Source organism: Pungitius pungitius, chromosome 7, assembly GCF_949316345.1.
Source record: "Pungitius pungitius chromosome 7, fPunPun2.1, whole genome shotgun sequence".
NCBI lineage: Eukaryota > Metazoa > Chordata > Actinopteri > Perciformes > Gasterosteidae > Pungitius > Pungitius pungitius.
Window position 1 is genome coordinate 185,239 of NC_084906.1, and position 15,854 is coordinate 201,092.

A 15,854-nucleotide genomic window follows, 5' to 3' on the forward strand; every position below is an offset into this window, starting at 1 on the left:
TCTTTATTGACATGAACTTCTGCAGACTGAGGTGCCACCTCGTGGCCAGCCGCGTTTATTTAGTTCCTGTTAGATCCAGACAAAAGAAAGCCTCCGTTCTTTTGAACGTGTGGAGTTTGATGATGTATTGCTGGCCTTAGCTAACCAGAATAACTGGAAACACCTTTTCACATCTTTTTATTCAAACTAAAGATAAGATGTGATGCTAATCAAATGAAAAAGAATAAAGAAAGACTTTTGTACACAAGCACCTTAAAGATGAGGCCTTAAAAAAGGCCAGAATGGGCAGATATACGTTATACTTTGTTTTGCATTAACCAGTGTGCCTTTAAATGTGTCCGGACCAAAGACCAATGTGTCTCCTCCATGCATTGTGTTGCAGGCTGTTATCGCGGGGATCGCTAGCTCTGGAGACACTCTGGTCAGAAAAAGAAGGGAATGGATTCTCCCTCCAAAGCCGCTGACGGAAAATGAAGACTACACCCAACTAGAATCTATTGCTAGGGTGAGTCCCCGATTGATTGTACCCATTAAATCCATCTTATAGTCATTTTCCCCGGTGCAGTGAAATGATCACGTCTTGTTTTCTAGATCCGCTCAGATGTCGAATCTTCAAAGGATATTGAATACTCTCTAGAAGGCATCGGTGCAAATCAAAGGCCCTACGGTTTGTTCGTAGTCGACCCTAAGACTGGATTTATTAGGGTGACCGATTTGCTCGACAGGGAGGTAATCGACACGTACAACGTGAGTGATGCAGGACATTCGCTTCTACTCTGTTTTCCACACTTGCCAGTGTCCACATATCATAATGTCCATTTACGTTAATATTTCTGTTTCAGTTGTCAGGTGTTGCTAGGTACAAAGACGGCAGCATTGCAGAGAAAAAAATTGATCTAAGGATTAAAGTCGTGGATGTTAATGACAACGCGCCAGTGTTTGGAGACATCAACCCTGGGAGTGTGAAGGAGCTTAGTGCTGTCGGTGAGTTCCACCCTACAGATGCTGCAAGTGCTTCTTCATGGAGCTAAAAACCAAACCTCCCCATGATTCCCCAGAGGGAACCATGATCACGTTTTTTTTATAAAAAAGAAATAGCTTTAAGAGCCGTTAAGATAAAGGTCTGTAGCAGTTTGCCTGTGTGTCTGACATCACCTCGGTCTACAGCCACGGATAAGTCTTCATTCAGTATCATTAATCAGCTTGGTTCTTCATTCTGACGTATCAGCCAAAGGGGCAGATATCTAAAGCTGGTTTGCTGTCATCAGACCATAACATTCATTTAACAACTTGATTCTGTTTTTACAGGGACTTCAGTTATGAAAATAACTGCAACCGACGCTGACGAACCAAATAACCCTAACTCTAAAATTGCCTATAGCATCTTGGAACAGAACCCGCCTCATGACATGTTCTACATAAAAAGCGATGGGACCATCTGCGTAAAGAATTCTGCTCTGGACAGAGAGGTACAACAGAACTTGCTTTCACAGAGAAAGTGCCAATTCTGCTCAATGCCAGCTATTAAAATCGCATTTAGGTCAAGAGGGTGTTGAGCACTTGGGAAGCTGGAAGCTTCTCACTTCTTTCCCTTCTCTGCCAATTCTACCAACGTCTCATACCACTTCTCTATTCCAGAGAAGCTGAAAGCCTCGGTTACACCACCACATTATGCTCTGTTTTGAGTTTAGACACTCACAGAATGGTAGCTTGATCATTTGATCATGCTTATTTGATTATTAAGGGAAGTCCTTGCTGTAACACTTATCTGGGTTTGTGATTTCAGAGAGCAGATAAATACACTCTGAAGGTAAAAGGTCAGGACTTAGACGGCCGACCAGGGGGACACAGTGCAACCAGCATGGTTACTGTTCATGTCGAAGATGTGAACGACAACCGACCCACCCTGGCAAATTTGGAGGTACTTTTCTGCCTCTCACCTTTATTATAACATTATGTGATTCCGAGTTGAATAGTTTCAATATGTTCATTACCAGTCAAATGTTTGTCCAAAGCTTTGACTCGTACTGTAGAATATATGGACATGTATACATTCTCATGTCACAGATCACACATGGAAGTCAAATTAGTGTCCTGCTACTTCCATTTGCTAATGTGTTTGAGTATTTGCAGTATTTCGGCTCAATTGACGAGAACACAAAGAATGTGGAGGTGATGAGGATCACAACAGAGGACCTGGACCTGAAGGGCACAGATAACTGGATTGCTGTGTTTGACATTGTCAAAGGCAACGAGGCCGGGTACTTCAGCATCAAAACCGACCCCATCACCAACGAGGGCATCCTCATGCTTGACAAGGTACTGCCGTTTTTGATTCACAAGAGTAGTGTGTGTCCATTTGTACTAGACACACAAACAAGTAGCGTTTGGACTCTCCTAAAAAACTACAATATTGATCAGTTTTTACTGAATAACACACAACGTTGGCCAAGAATACTTTACAGAAATAGATCTCTTAAATACACAGACCTGATATTGCCGTTTCCCAGAAATGTATTTAATAAGCCCACATCATTTTGGGCTCATGTAAGAGAACTTGATGTGAATAATAAAATCCATGAGTGTACCATTATGGATGAATGTCTACACTGAATCTTTGAGCTCGTATTGACAAATAGTTGAGCGTTCAATAATAACTTCTTGTGCTTGTATGTTCTTTCTCACAGGAGGTGAATTATGAGGAAGTGAAGGATCTCAAACTGGGACTATCTGTAAGAAACAAGGCTCCATTTTATGATGGATCAGGGGCAAGTAGCACGAGTATAAATATAGGGGGCGGAGGGGCTTCAGGGAGTGCAGGGGGAGGAGGTGGCGGAGGAGGAGGAGGAGGAGGAGGAGGAGGAGGAGGAGGAGGAGGAGGAGGAGGGAGTGCCACTGGTGCAAGTGGTGGAGGAGGCGAATATCAAGTCGTAATCAAGGTGAACAATGTCCCCGAGGGGGCAAGTTTTAATCCCAAAATAAAAACCATTCCCATCTCAGAGGGAGGCAGCACCTTCGACATGAATCATGTGATTGGCAGCTACTGGGCAACCGATGGAGACACTGGGGAACAGGCAAAGAACGTCAGGTCAGTGCCCACACAAACACAACACTAGCACGCCGGCAGCTGTCTGCACTCCATGACACGACTCCTCCTGCTGTAGGTATGCCAAGGGCTGGGACCCTGACAACTGGTTCACCATCGACCCAAAGACAGCCCAGATCAGACTGAACAAGTTGCCTGATAGAGAATCTCCACACCTGGTCAATGGGACGTACATGGCTAAAGTGCTGTGCATCTCAGACGGTAGGCTACGTTCTACACCAATCCTGCTCTTATTAGTGGAAGGGTCCTAGTTAAGTCATGTGACCAAGTGTTGAAATATTTGGATTGCGCATCATTTATTTTTCAGTAGCATAGTGACAAAACCATTTAAATGATGACATTGCGCCAGTTATGATTGAATCCACCCAATAGTTTGGCCAGCTGCATGGAAGAAGGACGAGGCATCATGTGCAGACAGTGAAAGAAAAGAAAAGCTTTGTTTCTCTGGAACGAGAAACAAAGGAACTGATCAATGATCTTTGCTATTTGTTTTCCAACACAGACATGCCTTCTAAAACAGCCACTGGCACAATAGCCATCCAGGTGGAAGATTCTAACGACAACTGCCCCACCCTGACCAGCAGCTTGGAGACCATGTGCACCCCGGCCGAGGCAGTGATTGTGAGCGCTAGAGATAAGGACGCACACCCGTACGGGCCTCCGTTTGACTTTGCCATCGTCCCAGAGGAAACTCAGGGAATATGGAAGGTGGAGAATCTCAATGGTGAGGAGTACACAAGTTACCACCAACAACTTATGTAAAGACAGATAAAACCACACAAATACATATAAACAGAGGTGTCAAGTAACAGTACAAATACTTTGTTACCTTACTTAAGTAGACATTTTGGGTATCTATACTTTACTGGAGTATTTATTTTTCAGATGACCTTTTACTTCTACTCCTTACATTTTAAAAATCTCCTCGTTACTCCTATTTGATTTAGTCTGTTTTGCTACTTGTCATCGCTGCAGTCTGATCAATGGGAGCAGCGTGTGTGTCTGACTCGTGTCATTCAGCCGTCACTGGAAAATGGATTTTATTTGTTTTATTTGTTTAAGCGTGCATGTCCATCTGTTGTTTTACTGTCGCCTCTCTGAATGTCGCCATGTTTCCGTCGTGTCACGTGATCTGATTCTGATCACATTCTAACGGACTGACTGAGCCAGGTTACACATTAAGAGTTTGTCCAATGCTTTAACCTTTATACCTTGCTTTTATACTTTTACTTAAGTAAAAAGCTTGAGTTGATATTTTTATACCCTAGTATCTATACTTCTACTTGAGCAATGAATGTGAATACTTTTGACACCTCTGGCAATAAAGTTTAAAACGTTTCTGTAAAATGGAATGTGCGATTATCTATTACTAAGTTCCAAATGTGGGCCAATCCTCATAGACCCCTGTGTTAAAAGGCCCATAAATATTGGTTGAGCCTGGTACAAAAGGATTGGGTCTCCAAATGACAACTATGTGTAGTTGGTATACATATCAGAACAGAATGGCTGGAACCTTGTTTCTAAACAAAAATGTAGAAAAGCCAGTTTTAGACTTTTGTCTTTAATACAGCGTTGTGAAATCTTGGTGTGAAGCATGTTGACTCACCAAACTTGTCCTCTTCCTGGCAGAAACTGCAGTTACCCTGAAGGCCATGGGGTCCGTATGGCCCGGCTCCTACGAGGTGACCATGTTGGTGAAGGATCAGCAGGGGAAGCACTGTCAAGAACAGCAGAAGATGACGGTCCAAGTTTGCACCTGTGAGGACAGGGTGGTGTGTGGAATACGCGGCGCCAGTGGTCAGCCCAGCAGGTGGGCGAAGTTCGGACCTGCTGGTATCGGACTACTTTTCCTGGGCCTGCTGCTGTTACCACGTAAGTGTAGCCATTCTGAGGAAGAGGCGTGTGATTTATCACCCAGGACCATCCCAAAGCGGATCGAGTAGAGAGAAGAAAACTGTGAATACATTTTAGTAAACACCCTTAAAAATAGAATGGGAAATTAAACATGACCTTTTTAACATAAATGATAAATATTACACCAATGAACACAAGCACCCAATAAATTAGAACTGTGAAAACATCCTGTTTATTTGACTGGCTCTTTATTGTCAAAATGCAATAATAGATAATCGTAAAAAGGTTCTTCTACATTAGCTAGTACCAACCAGGGCAGCTGTATGGCTCCATCACGCACTACTCTCTCGGCCTGTACCCCTTTAAGCAGTCCAATCAAACGCTAATATGACAACAGATGTAAGTTAAGAGTTACATCATGGGCTCCATGTTGCACCACAAACACAAACGGGGGCCTGTCCTGAGAGAAAACACTGGAAGGTGCTTCAGGTGAAAGGTCAGCACTCCGTGGGGGTCCTCAGGTCAGAGACTAAACGCTTGTTGTTTTGCTTTTCACAGTCCTCCTTCTGATGCTGCTCTTCTGTAAATGTGGGGGGGCTGGGGGTGTGAGCGGGGACTTTGCTGAGATACCTTTCGCATCCAAACCACACATCGTTAACTACCACACTGAAGGCCTGGGGGGGGACACGGTAGGTCTACCCTTTACATGCACATGTGTGGCATACACACTTGTGAGGCTGCATGAACTCCGACCTTGTTCTAACATTTGGCTCCTTGGCTGTTCACAGGAGGTGCCACTCATGAACATGCCATCACCAATTGACGGAAATATAGACAATGGCATGGGTAAGAATGGTTCAATGATAGACCCTATGCCCTTCCAGCAAGTAGACGGCTACAGATCCAGTGGCATCAGAGGAACATGGGAGAGAAATGGCTACAGCAATGGCTTGAGCAATGGCTTCATTAATGGCTTCAGCAATGGCTCGCACTACGAGAGAAGAGAATCCAGAGTAGGTGGAGAAATGTTTGACGGCATGGCTCTGCAAGACCAATTCCTGAGACAGTACTACACTCAGGTGAGCAATCATTTCCATACACATACTCTTTGTAGAGTAATGGTAGTAACAAATAACTCAACAACAATAAGCGGAATATGGTTCTTTATGTGACAGTTAAAGCAGAGGCTGAGTTTAGCCTGTACCTTAAAGAACCTATTCCTATGAGGAGGGTTGATTTGACCAGATAACCACATAAAAACTGCTTAGTCAACAAGAAGGTTGTTGAATTTCCTTTTCTGCATCAACAGAAGGTGACCGGTGAAAATGAGAACCTCGGACTGAAGGACGGTCTTCTGGTCTATGACTATGAGGGCCAGGGCTCCTCTGCTGGCTCAGTGGGCTGCTGCAGCCTCTTGGAGTCTGATAACGACCTGCAATTCCTCGATGACCTCGGGACAAAGTTCACGACCCTGGCTGAAGTGTGCGGCGGCAAGAAAATCCCAACCCAAGTCAAACAAGTGGTAACTCCTCTGCCCAGTGCGGCCATCAACACTCGGACCTCAGTATCAACGTCGACCACCACCCAACAGCAGCCCCCTCCGCCCAAGCTGCAGCCCACCGTTTCCCGGACTGTGGTCCGGGATTCCTCTGAGCGTTCTCAGGTGATCAAGGAGAGCACGGCCACAGTGAGGGAAGGGATGACTGTGGTGGACCAAGGGATGTTGAATCAAGGCCAGATGGTCCTTCTACAGCCGCAGCAGCAGCAGCAGATCTACTACACCACCGCCCCCATGCTGCAGCCGGCGCACTTCGTAGTCCAGCCACAGATTCAGAACACCGTCCTGCTGGCAGAAGCACCCGCCACCAACCTGCAGAGCATGGTCATGGTTAATGGCCTCCAGACTGGACCTGCCCATGGCATGATTGTTCAGGGGCAGACCATGATGTCCGGTGGACAAGCCCAAGGCCCCCACATGGTTCTGATGGAGAGCTGTGGAATCCAGGGGGGCGGTGCCAACCTGATCCACAATGGGACCCTCTCTGGCTCCCAGACGATGATGATGGTGGAGGGCAAAGTCCCGGCAGGGTCAATGAGCTATGTGCAGGGCGGCACTCTGCAGCCAGAAGGCCTTTCAGGGTCCCAGAGGGTCCTGGTGGCTGCAGGGTCAACAGGCAACAGCGGGCCACTGATCCAGGGGGCAGGAGGTCTGTCCCAGCGGAGCGTTGTCTCCGGTTCTCAAAGAGTCCACCACAGCAAAGACAGCCCAGCCTCTGGGTCTCAGATCAACGTGGTGCGCTCCTCCACTACCACGGTGAATTCTAGCCCCACCTACCGCAAGGTGATGGTGCAGGAGACCAGAGAAAGACACTGAATATAGACAATCAATCATTGTCAAGACAATCGTGGACCTTTCCAAGGACGGCATTAAGGCGGCCCCATTGGCCTGGTCCTGCTGGTGATGGGATGCTTGTGGGACACAACTAATGCAAGACATCAACTGGAGAAAGGGCAGGTTCCTCATTGACGCTTCCTTAAATTTGACCCACCACAGCACATCTGCACTACACTTACCCTCTAGTGCTGGTTTCCACCAGGTTCTGCTCTTAGAGGTTTAAATGTGTCTGTGTAGGCATCAATGAAGCCCCGCCCTCTCTCAGAACTCTGACCATTTTGTTTGGATGCATATGGTGCAGCTCTTGGGATGTACTTTTATTTCACTTTTGCCTTCTGTTGCAGCACTTTGACATGACACATAATCATTTTCTGTATACAATACGTACATTTCTCTATTATCTCATGTTTCATATGCCGTTAGGTTCATTTGCATTTTGGGATTTGAATTTGCATACTTCATTAAGAGAAGCTCAAAATAAAGATATTCAGTATTTTCTGTTAGCTTCATAAAGTTTTTCATGTTTCTAAAATGTAGTTAAAAAAGGACAACAATGTAAAAAGTCTAATGAAGATTGTCGGTTTTTCAAGTTATTAATAAAAGCTAAATCTCGCCAACTGTTTCCTGACTGTTTCCTAACTAGAAATGAGTTTAAGCGAAAGGTACGGGTAGAGTACCTGTAAAAACAGCTCTCTACTGCTGTTGGTAGTGGAACTAGGAGCAGAAGGATGAGGAAAGAAGAAAAACAATCAATGTACAAAACTATTTATTACTTAACAAAATGCAAAAGTGTACAAAAGCCGTTGGTGAGTAGTAACATGGAGGTCTAGGTGTTGTGGGAGGCCTGCTGCATGATGAGTGAACACAGACTCAACATCTGCAGGTACTCGTCTGCACCGTCTGTCAGGCACTTCCCCACCACCTGGACCACAGCAAACACGAGGATGCATAAAACAGGGCCCTGTTGGGTTCATACCCATTTTGACCAATGGATAAACATGAATTCAAACTAAATTTCCATGACCAAAAATCTTGGTGTATACATGAAAAAGTGAGAAAATATTTAAACTAGCAATGACAATTCAAAGCATGCACAGTGGTTCCGTGCCATTCAATTGGGCCTCAAGAAAGTTTACAATTATCCAGGGATGGTTTGGGTTTTGGGGATTTATGCTCCTTGTGCAGGAACTAAAGGTGCAGAGCCTAAAAATGGTGGATCATAGGCAGGCAGAAGAGAAACGGACTCGACGTCGTTGTGTAAAGGACAAATTAAATGAAGCTGAACAAGGACAAGGTGTAGACCTGTTCCTTAACCTTAGATTCTACTGGACAGTTACACACCTACATAATGAAGGCCGTGTACACAGATTAACATTTAAGAGATTTCACCATTTAATCTGTCACAAGGTGAACTACTTTGAGTGAAACATGAACCAATAGAAGTGTTGTGATGACACCAACTCTCCACTGCAAACATTGGATTCAGATCGTGTAAGATGAGCATTTAATAAACATTTAGATTGATTCCATATTAACTTAATGGAGACATCTCAAGTCATAAACCCAATTCCACAATGAGATGTCAGCAGCCTCATATGACTTACCGCCATCTTCTCCGTGATGGCCGACTTCTGCTTGTCGCTCAGCTCGCGCTCTATGATGGACTCGTGGAGCTGACTCAGGATCTGTGTGGCTGCATAACCTTCATCCACCATGTTCTGATGGAGCAGACGTTATTTATGTCAGTACGTTAAAGTCCTGAGCGCCGGGCAGCACGCTCGTCACAACACGTACCCTGACGGCCACCTCGAGCTTCTCAAATGTGCCCGTGAAGCAGATGTGGAGCAGGCTGTCGATCATCTTGGGAGGGACCACCTGCGGCGACGGAGCACAACGACTATGTCACATGACTGCCAGGTCAAAATAATGAATGGGTCCCCTATTTGAGCCGGAGTAGTGCACCTCACCCCGGCTATGTCAATGACGGCCCTCTCGGTGATCTCCTTGTCCACGTTGAGGCGCGCGGCGCTCTGGAGGAAGGTGATGGCTTTCCGCAGGTCTCCGTCTGACACGCCCACCAACGCCGCTATGCTCTGGAAGGACAGACAGCTGCACGTTGACTTCCCCGGCTGAACAGAGGAGGCAGTCGCTGTTCTCTGCCACACGCGGCTGCAAACAACACTACAGCCATACTACAAAGACCTGGCTCTAAATGAGGAACTGCCCCTCACTTACTTCAGCTCATCAAGGAAACACAGCTGGGCACTTTGGAGTCCTCTGGGGCAGTCAGTTGAACAGTGATGAATCCTCCTCTTACCTCTTTGGTGTACTTGAGGTTCTCCTTCTCACAGATCTCCAGCAGGCGCTCCTCTTGGATCTTATTGGCCAGAGGTTTGAAGCGAAACTTGGAACACCTGGAGGTGAGCGGCTCAATAATCCTGGTGGACACACAGACACAGAGTGGGTGTGACGGCCGGTCAGTGTTTTGCGCGCCTCGCTCACGTCGGTCAGCCCACCTGCTGATGTAGTTGCAGATGAGGCAGAAGCGGGTGGTGCGGGACTCCTTCTCCATGGTCCGCCTGAGAGCGGCCTGAGCCGGTCCCGTCATGGAATCCGCCTCGTCCAGGATGATGATCTTAAAAGGAGGACACGGCTTCCCACTGGCGACGCGGCAAAGCACACAGCCAGGTTAGAGGAGTACTGAAGGGCTCGGGAGAAGGGCCGTCGTTTGAGGAACAGACGCTGACTCACTCTGGGCGAGTCCCGGCCGCAGTGAGCTGAGCAAAGTTCTTCACCTTCTCTCGGACCACCTGGATGCCTCGTTCGTCCGAGGCGTTGAGCTCCAGCACCCTCTGTCTGTACAGGTGGGGACTGGAGCGGGACGGCAGTCATGCAAGAGAAAGCAGACGAGTGATTAAATAACACCAAGGCGTTGTGGTGGTGCCACCCGCAGATCCCTCACCCGTAAAGCTCTCTGGCAGCAGCCAGGATGGTGGAGGTCTTCCCTGTTCCAGGGGGGCCGTAGAACAGCAGGTTGGGAAGCTGCGGTCAGAAGCAAACACTAGTGAGAACTTCTGTAGCGTCCACGTCAGCGTGATTTCACTTATCGTCTTAACACCATCCCAAGTAGCGATAGAGCTGCACCATTATCCGGATTGCTCCATCACCTTCAAATGAACAAGAGCAGATGTGCTGCTGTGGTTCTGGGTGTTGACATCGTTGGATTCTGTGAGGTGACGTTAGTCGCACTGTGGTCATTCTTCAGGTGGTTGTGTTGCTCCGTTCTTGGTTACATCACTAAAACAGGCAAGATGTCTTAGGGCTAGAACATGCGCACATGGCGGCCATCTTGCTGCAGGCAGCTCGCTCACCCATGACTTTGTGTTGGTAGTGGTACATGTACTTGACCATAACTTTCAACCGATTTTTAAACGGTTTGGTTTGTTATGAACATCAAAGATGTAGTTATGACACTGCATACATACTATGAATAATTATGTTATGTTCTAAAAATAGAATAATGTTCTAAAATTATATATGTTATTCATGTTAGATCAATAGCTACCAAAACTCAGCATACAGAATGGCGACATGAGATATATGTATACTTTTATAATAGGAATATTACTAAAAAAATATACGTTTGTGGTTTGGTTTTTCAGGAGGGGATCTCTGCACCACACTGGTTGGTTCCCTTCCATCACAGTCCTGTTACTTTATATTCTTATTGTTAATTCTTATCATTTAATAAATATTATTGATTTTGCTGTTTTTGTATCTGTCATCCATGTGTACACCTCCACAGTAGTCGATTTTCAACATGCATTTCTTGATGTATATTTGTAAAGGGAAGTCTTGCACCTTCCTTTACTGCAAGTAAATGTCACTTTTATAAAAAGAATATTACTAATACTTAAACAATCAGGTACGAGAGGGTGTACTTTATCATCCAATAATGTAACAGTTTGAGGGCGTCGACGCGCAGCTAAAAGTCAACTAACTCGTATCTAACTAGTTACTTACATACATACATAACATACATAACTAAAACCTGCAGACCACGGATGATGGCCCTCTGAGGGACTGGCTCCATTAATGACGGGCTTTCATATCACTTGAATCAATGGAGCCTTCCGCTTTCATCTAAAACTGTGCCGGTGTGTGGTCACATAATTCATAGTTTAGTCACCTCCAATTCGACCCCTACAGGCTTGACCAGAACAGAGTCATCAGAGTATGGTAAAAAGGGGATGGTACCTACATCTGCTCCTTCCAGAGACTTCTTCAGCATTGCTACCACCTCGTCCTGGAAGGCCACCTCATCAACACACTTTGGCCTGCTGGGATTCACAATAACACAGCCGGTTATCTATGGAGCATGTTAGGCTCTGTGGCTTCATTATCATCAGCAGCAGCAGCACACATTAGAAACACTCAGTGGTCCAATACAAACCCTGACGATACTTCTATAATATTTAGCTTTGGCTAAGTTCAATTTGATGTTAAAAACTGTGGGGATTATTTGTACTGGACTACATAATAGGACATGTATATCTTTTCCCTAACGATCATACATGAGAAACACGCACATTTGAACAGAAAAACACCCAGTTAACTGTAAAACAATTTCATACAATCAGCAGTGATCAACATGGCATCATAAAGGTAGACCACATTCAAAAGAGTGCATCGGGCTGAACAGGTGTACCTAATAAAGTGGAATATGGTTGCCCTCTTACCCTGGAATAAAGGTATGGCTAAACGATACATATCATTAAATTGCATTTGTGTGTCAGACAATGTGTACTACGTCTACGTGGTTTTTAAAAGGCGTCTCATGGTTGGTTGCTGCTACACTGGCAGGTTAACAGTACGGCGTTTGCGTTCCTGTAGTGGGTGTTTGTGGGCATGGTGTCCTCTCTTGTGATGAGACATAAAGACACAGGAGACCACTGGATAGTGTCACAGCCTGAGGAAAGAAGCTGATCTGATGGAACATACTGTACAACAGCTCGTTGTGGTCCACACTCACTACTTTTCTACCCATGGAATGGGCTTGGCTTTCTTCTCTGAACTGGGCCCCGCTGCTGCCTTGTCTTTCTGAGGTTTGGTGGACTGAAGCGTCGCTCCTTTCAGGAAGGCCTGCATGGCTCCTGCTGCAGACACACAGGGACAAAGAGACATGTGGAATATTACATGAGAGCACAGCGGCAGCACACACAGCACCTGTTAGTTAGCTGTAAGCTAGCCGTTAAGAAGCTGTTGGCTAACTGTTAGTTAGCTGTTAGCTAGCCGCTAAGAGGCTGTTGGCTAACTGTTAGTTAGCTGTTAGCTAGCCGTTAAGAGGCTGTTGGCTAACTAGCTGTAAGCTAGCCGCTAACTAGCTGTCAGTGGTGGCCCCTTTACTATTAACGTTAGCCGACAGACACAACGCGTTTACATGATTTACCAACCGCTGCTGAGACAAGTCTCGCCGTATGATGCCGGAGACGAGTTCCCCTGAGCTCAGTAGAGTCCGCTTGTTGACATGTGTCCTTGGGAGCGCCGCTTTCCCGCTCTGGCCGGGAGGACGTTCGGTGTCTTCCAATCAGATGCCGCGGATGCTAGAGTTGCTCCTCCCTCTGCACACCCAGTTCTCCCCCCATTCAGTCGTTCCTATCTCTCCCCTCTGATCTGCAGTCTTCTCTCCAGAACCTCCTCCCCCATCTCTTATTACCCCCCTGATTATTTTCGCAGCCATTTATGGATTGTGAATTGACAGAAAAGCACATGTATGTGCTTCTGTGTGGAGCCCCATACTGGATGCAGGCTCACAGCTGCTGCACCATGGATGCTGCATGATTGGTGTGCACGCCTCCAGCTGGGCCTGCATGGAGGGACTGGGTGCAGATGTCTCCGGCTAATGACCGTCTCCCATGCAGTCCCCACAGTCCCAGTGGACTGTGTGCTCCGTGGAGAGACGCTAATGCATGCCCCACTGTTGGCTCTGGTGAAAACGTGGAGCAGGATCAGCAGCGAATGGGCCGAGGTAGTCAAGGATGGGGGATCGTGGGTGAGGCTGTGCATTGCTTTAGGTCAATGCTGGGGAAACAGCTCACTATCATTAAAGACATTGTGATGTAAACAATAAATATTTCAATTCATGGATGCGACCTTCCGCCTGCTCCAAGTGGTTCCATCACCAGGATTTCCCTCATGGAGTAATTAACCCTCCCCCTTCCTCTATGTCCCTCCTCCCCCTGCAGGCAGGTACAGCAGCCCTCTGATTGGTTCTCCCTGTCAGTGACTCAGCTTCTCTTCGAGCAGCATCAGTGCTTTCCTGGGATTGGAAGGGAATCGGAGGCTGAGGAGCATCCTGACATTGTTTTAGGTTTGGCATATCTTGAATCTTTTTTGGAGTTTTTTGCTGTGAGGATTATTGTATTCGAGGTGTTTCTTGCTTTGTGGAAAGAGACTGTCTGGGGCCTGATGTTTTGTCGTAGATAACCTCATTAATGAGGGGCCCTTCTGTTACAAATGTACCTACACATTTGGACAATTTTGCCATAATTTAGTTTTTCTCCCGAAATAACCTCCCAGTTTTGTGCGGAGAAACAAATAGCCTCTTTTGTTCATTGGCTGATATGTTGGTCACGAGCTGCTTGGTTCTTTGGTCACCAAACTGCATATAACTGCATATGTGCTGACTGGCTGAGCTCTCTTGGTATTCTCCTTGTGCCCAACTGGATTATTTTATACGTAGGGTTACAATTTTGGCTATGAGTGGCCCCCTCATTGTCCCCCTTTGTGAATATTTGGATGTGAGCAGAGGGGTGATGAGCCTCCAGATGAGGGAAACCCAAAGAAGAAAGGACTAGGAGAGGAAGGAGGAGGACAAACCCCCTCTCACGGGAGAAAACTGGATTAAGGAGCAATCGGAGGAAAGAGGCGTGGCAGAGGAGAGAGAGGCAACACAGAGCGGCGAGATAGAGGCGGGTGGATGCGATCCACACCCTGAGATGCTGTGCTGGCTGAGAGAAGACGAGATGTCGGTCCAGGACCTGCTGCACAGGCTGCAGTGTGTCATCACTCATATCGGTAAGTCGTGATCATCCTCCTCTTCATATTCCTTATAGCTTCTTTCCGCCGGTGGAGCCCGTTGGAAGATGTTCCTTCATCTGAACATGTTTCTCTGGTTATCCTTGAATGGCTTGGAAATCTCTGTGTTCTCATCAGGACCAGTGAGCGGAGGAGGGGTGAACGGATGAAACAGGAGAGCTGTTAGTGTAGTGGTCTTTCTGCGGTTGTCAAATACCACATATTTATTGAGTATGTGTTTAGTCTATCGGCGCATCCCCCCCATGACATTCACTGGTAGTGAGATTCGGATGTGTTGACATTTATTTTTCCATTGATCGGGCTGGCTTTACAAGATCAAGATCAATATTTATTACTTCTCCCTTCTCCTTTCCTTCACCTGCATCTCTCCTTTGCTCTTTTTTCTTTTTCTCATCTCATGATAATGTTCCACTTCCCTCCCCTCCGCACCTCGGCGTCTCCACCATTCCTCCCATCCGTCCCCGCTGTCCTCTGTGTCTTCATCTCTCTCGTCTCCCTTGCCTCCCATCAGCCTTTTGCCTCTTCCACTTCCTGGTCCTCTCCCCCCTCGGTTGAGAAGTAGGTTAATGTGCCACGCTGGAGAATGTCACGCAGCATCTTCCATTGCTGCACTTCCTGCATTGCACCGCCAGGGGAGCGAGGGGCAGGGCTGGTAACTATGGAAACTAAGGCAGCTTACTGAGCAAGGGGCCCTGCACGGGTTTGTTGGGAGCCCGGCTCCCCCGGGATGCTGCTGCTGCAGCTGTTTATTGGTTTCATTATTCTCCAACCAAAGGCCTTGACTCACGTCTAATGAGCCTGCTGCAGGAAGTGATCTCCTTGCTTTAGTCGACTGGCAGCAGTCCAAACGCTAGCTCATGCCTTTTTCTATGATCTTCTCTCAAATGCATTTTAAAAACCTGGGGTAGACAAGTCAGTGTCTTCATGTTCCGACCTAAAGCAGTGCAGCACTTCTACAATAATAACATAGTGTAATTAAATGGCAGCACAAATGACTAAAGGTCATTCTGACAATTACGTGATGTTTATGAACATGGAATAGTGATATTGGTTTATAATCCACTGCCTCTGAAATCACCTTCACTCTGTGCAGAGACTCATCTTTAACGCTAACTAGACTTCACACGCACGACTTCCGCTCCCCTCTCACGTTTTAAATGGCCACTCTATGAGTGTGCAGCCCTCTGACGTGCACTATGCTGAATCACTCAATCCCGTATAGATAACATTAAAGCTTGATGTCGACTTTGTCAATGTCACTGCTAATATGTCACAAGAAGGACACATGTTAGTGCTCTTTAGATGGACTTTCTGGAAATGAGTTGCCTTAGTATTGATATGAGGACGCCCACAACCTCAGCTCTGCACATCCACACCTACACACAAAAGCCCCCTCTGTCC

At 46.6% G+C, this 15,854-nt stretch overlaps 3 protein-coding genes across 13 annotated transcripts in view; 2 read left to right on the plus strand and 1 right to left on the minus strand.

Annotated features, from left to right (window-relative positions):
* LOC119216467 (desmoglein-2.1-like) overlaps positions 1 to 7,968 on the plus strand; it is a 9,779-nt gene extending 1,811 nt beyond the window's left edge. Inside the window, exons 2-14 of the mRNA XM_037469344.2 lie at positions 383 to 505; positions 592 to 747; positions 843 to 984; positions 1,309 to 1,469; positions 1,787 to 1,921; positions 2,134 to 2,319; positions 2,688 to 3,088; positions 3,165 to 3,307; positions 3,609 to 3,830; positions 4,736 to 4,978; positions 5,519 to 5,649; positions 5,749 to 6,039; positions 6,270 to 7,968. Coding sequence (XP_037325241.2) covers positions 383 to 505; positions 592 to 747; positions 843 to 984; positions 1,309 to 1,469; positions 1,787 to 1,921; positions 2,134 to 2,319; positions 2,688 to 3,088; positions 3,165 to 3,307; positions 3,609 to 3,830; positions 4,736 to 4,978; positions 5,519 to 5,649; positions 5,749 to 6,039; positions 6,270 to 7,334 — 3,399 coding nt within the window. The 3' untranslated portion in view covers positions 7,335 to 7,968. The remainder of the gene's footprint in view (positions 1 to 382; positions 506 to 591; positions 748 to 842; positions 985 to 1,308; positions 1,470 to 1,786; positions 1,922 to 2,133; positions 2,320 to 2,687; positions 3,089 to 3,164; positions 3,308 to 3,608; positions 3,831 to 4,735; positions 4,979 to 5,518; positions 5,650 to 5,748; positions 6,040 to 6,269) is intronic.
* rfc4 (replication factor C (activator 1) 4) overlaps positions 1 to 13,185 on the minus strand; it is a 19,428-nt gene extending 6,243 nt beyond the window's left edge. The window contains exons 1-11 of one of the 5 annotated variants that reach the window (XR_009956718.1): positions 12,809 to 13,174; positions 12,388 to 12,511; positions 11,617 to 11,695; positions 10,318 to 10,397; positions 10,107 to 10,226; positions 9,872 to 10,015; positions 9,673 to 9,793; positions 9,323 to 9,448; positions 9,150 to 9,230; positions 8,960 to 9,073; positions 4,713 to 4,823 (exon numbers count right to left, since the gene is read on the minus strand). Coding sequence is in view for 4 of the 5 variants with exons in the window: in XM_037469349.2 (XP_037325246.2) it covers positions 8,182 to 8,277; positions 8,960 to 9,073; positions 9,150 to 9,230; positions 9,323 to 9,448; positions 9,673 to 9,793; positions 9,872 to 10,015; positions 10,107 to 10,226; positions 10,318 to 10,397; positions 11,617 to 11,695; positions 12,388 to 12,503 (1,077 nt within the window). In the remaining variant the exon portion in view is untranslated. Of the gene's footprint in view, positions 1 to 4,712; positions 4,824 to 8,104; positions 8,278 to 8,959; positions 9,074 to 9,149; positions 9,231 to 9,322; positions 9,449 to 9,672; positions 9,794 to 9,871; positions 10,016 to 10,106; positions 10,227 to 10,317; positions 10,398 to 11,616; positions 11,696 to 12,356; positions 12,512 to 12,804 lie in introns of those variants that run through there. The other 4 variants (XM_037469349.2, XM_037469348.2, XM_037469347.2 and 1 more) reach the window with 4 other exon arrangements.
* A 187-nt stretch (positions 13,186 to 13,372) lies between these two features.
* The window catches only part of mcf2l2 (MCF.2 cell line derived transforming sequence-like 2), a 65,406-nt gene continuing 62,924 nt past the window's right edge, over positions 13,373 to 15,854 (plus strand). For 2 of the 7 annotated variants that reach the window (XM_037469339.2, XM_037469337.2), the window contains exon 1: positions 13,374 to 14,432. In XM_037469339.2, coding sequence (XP_037325236.2) covers positions 14,354 to 14,432 — 79 coding nt within the window. In that variant the 5' untranslated portion in view covers positions 13,374 to 14,353. Of the gene's footprint in view, positions 14,433 to 15,854 lie in introns of all 7 variants that reach the window. The other 5 variants (XM_037469336.2, XM_037469335.2, XM_037469340.2 and 2 more) reach the window with 5 other exon arrangements.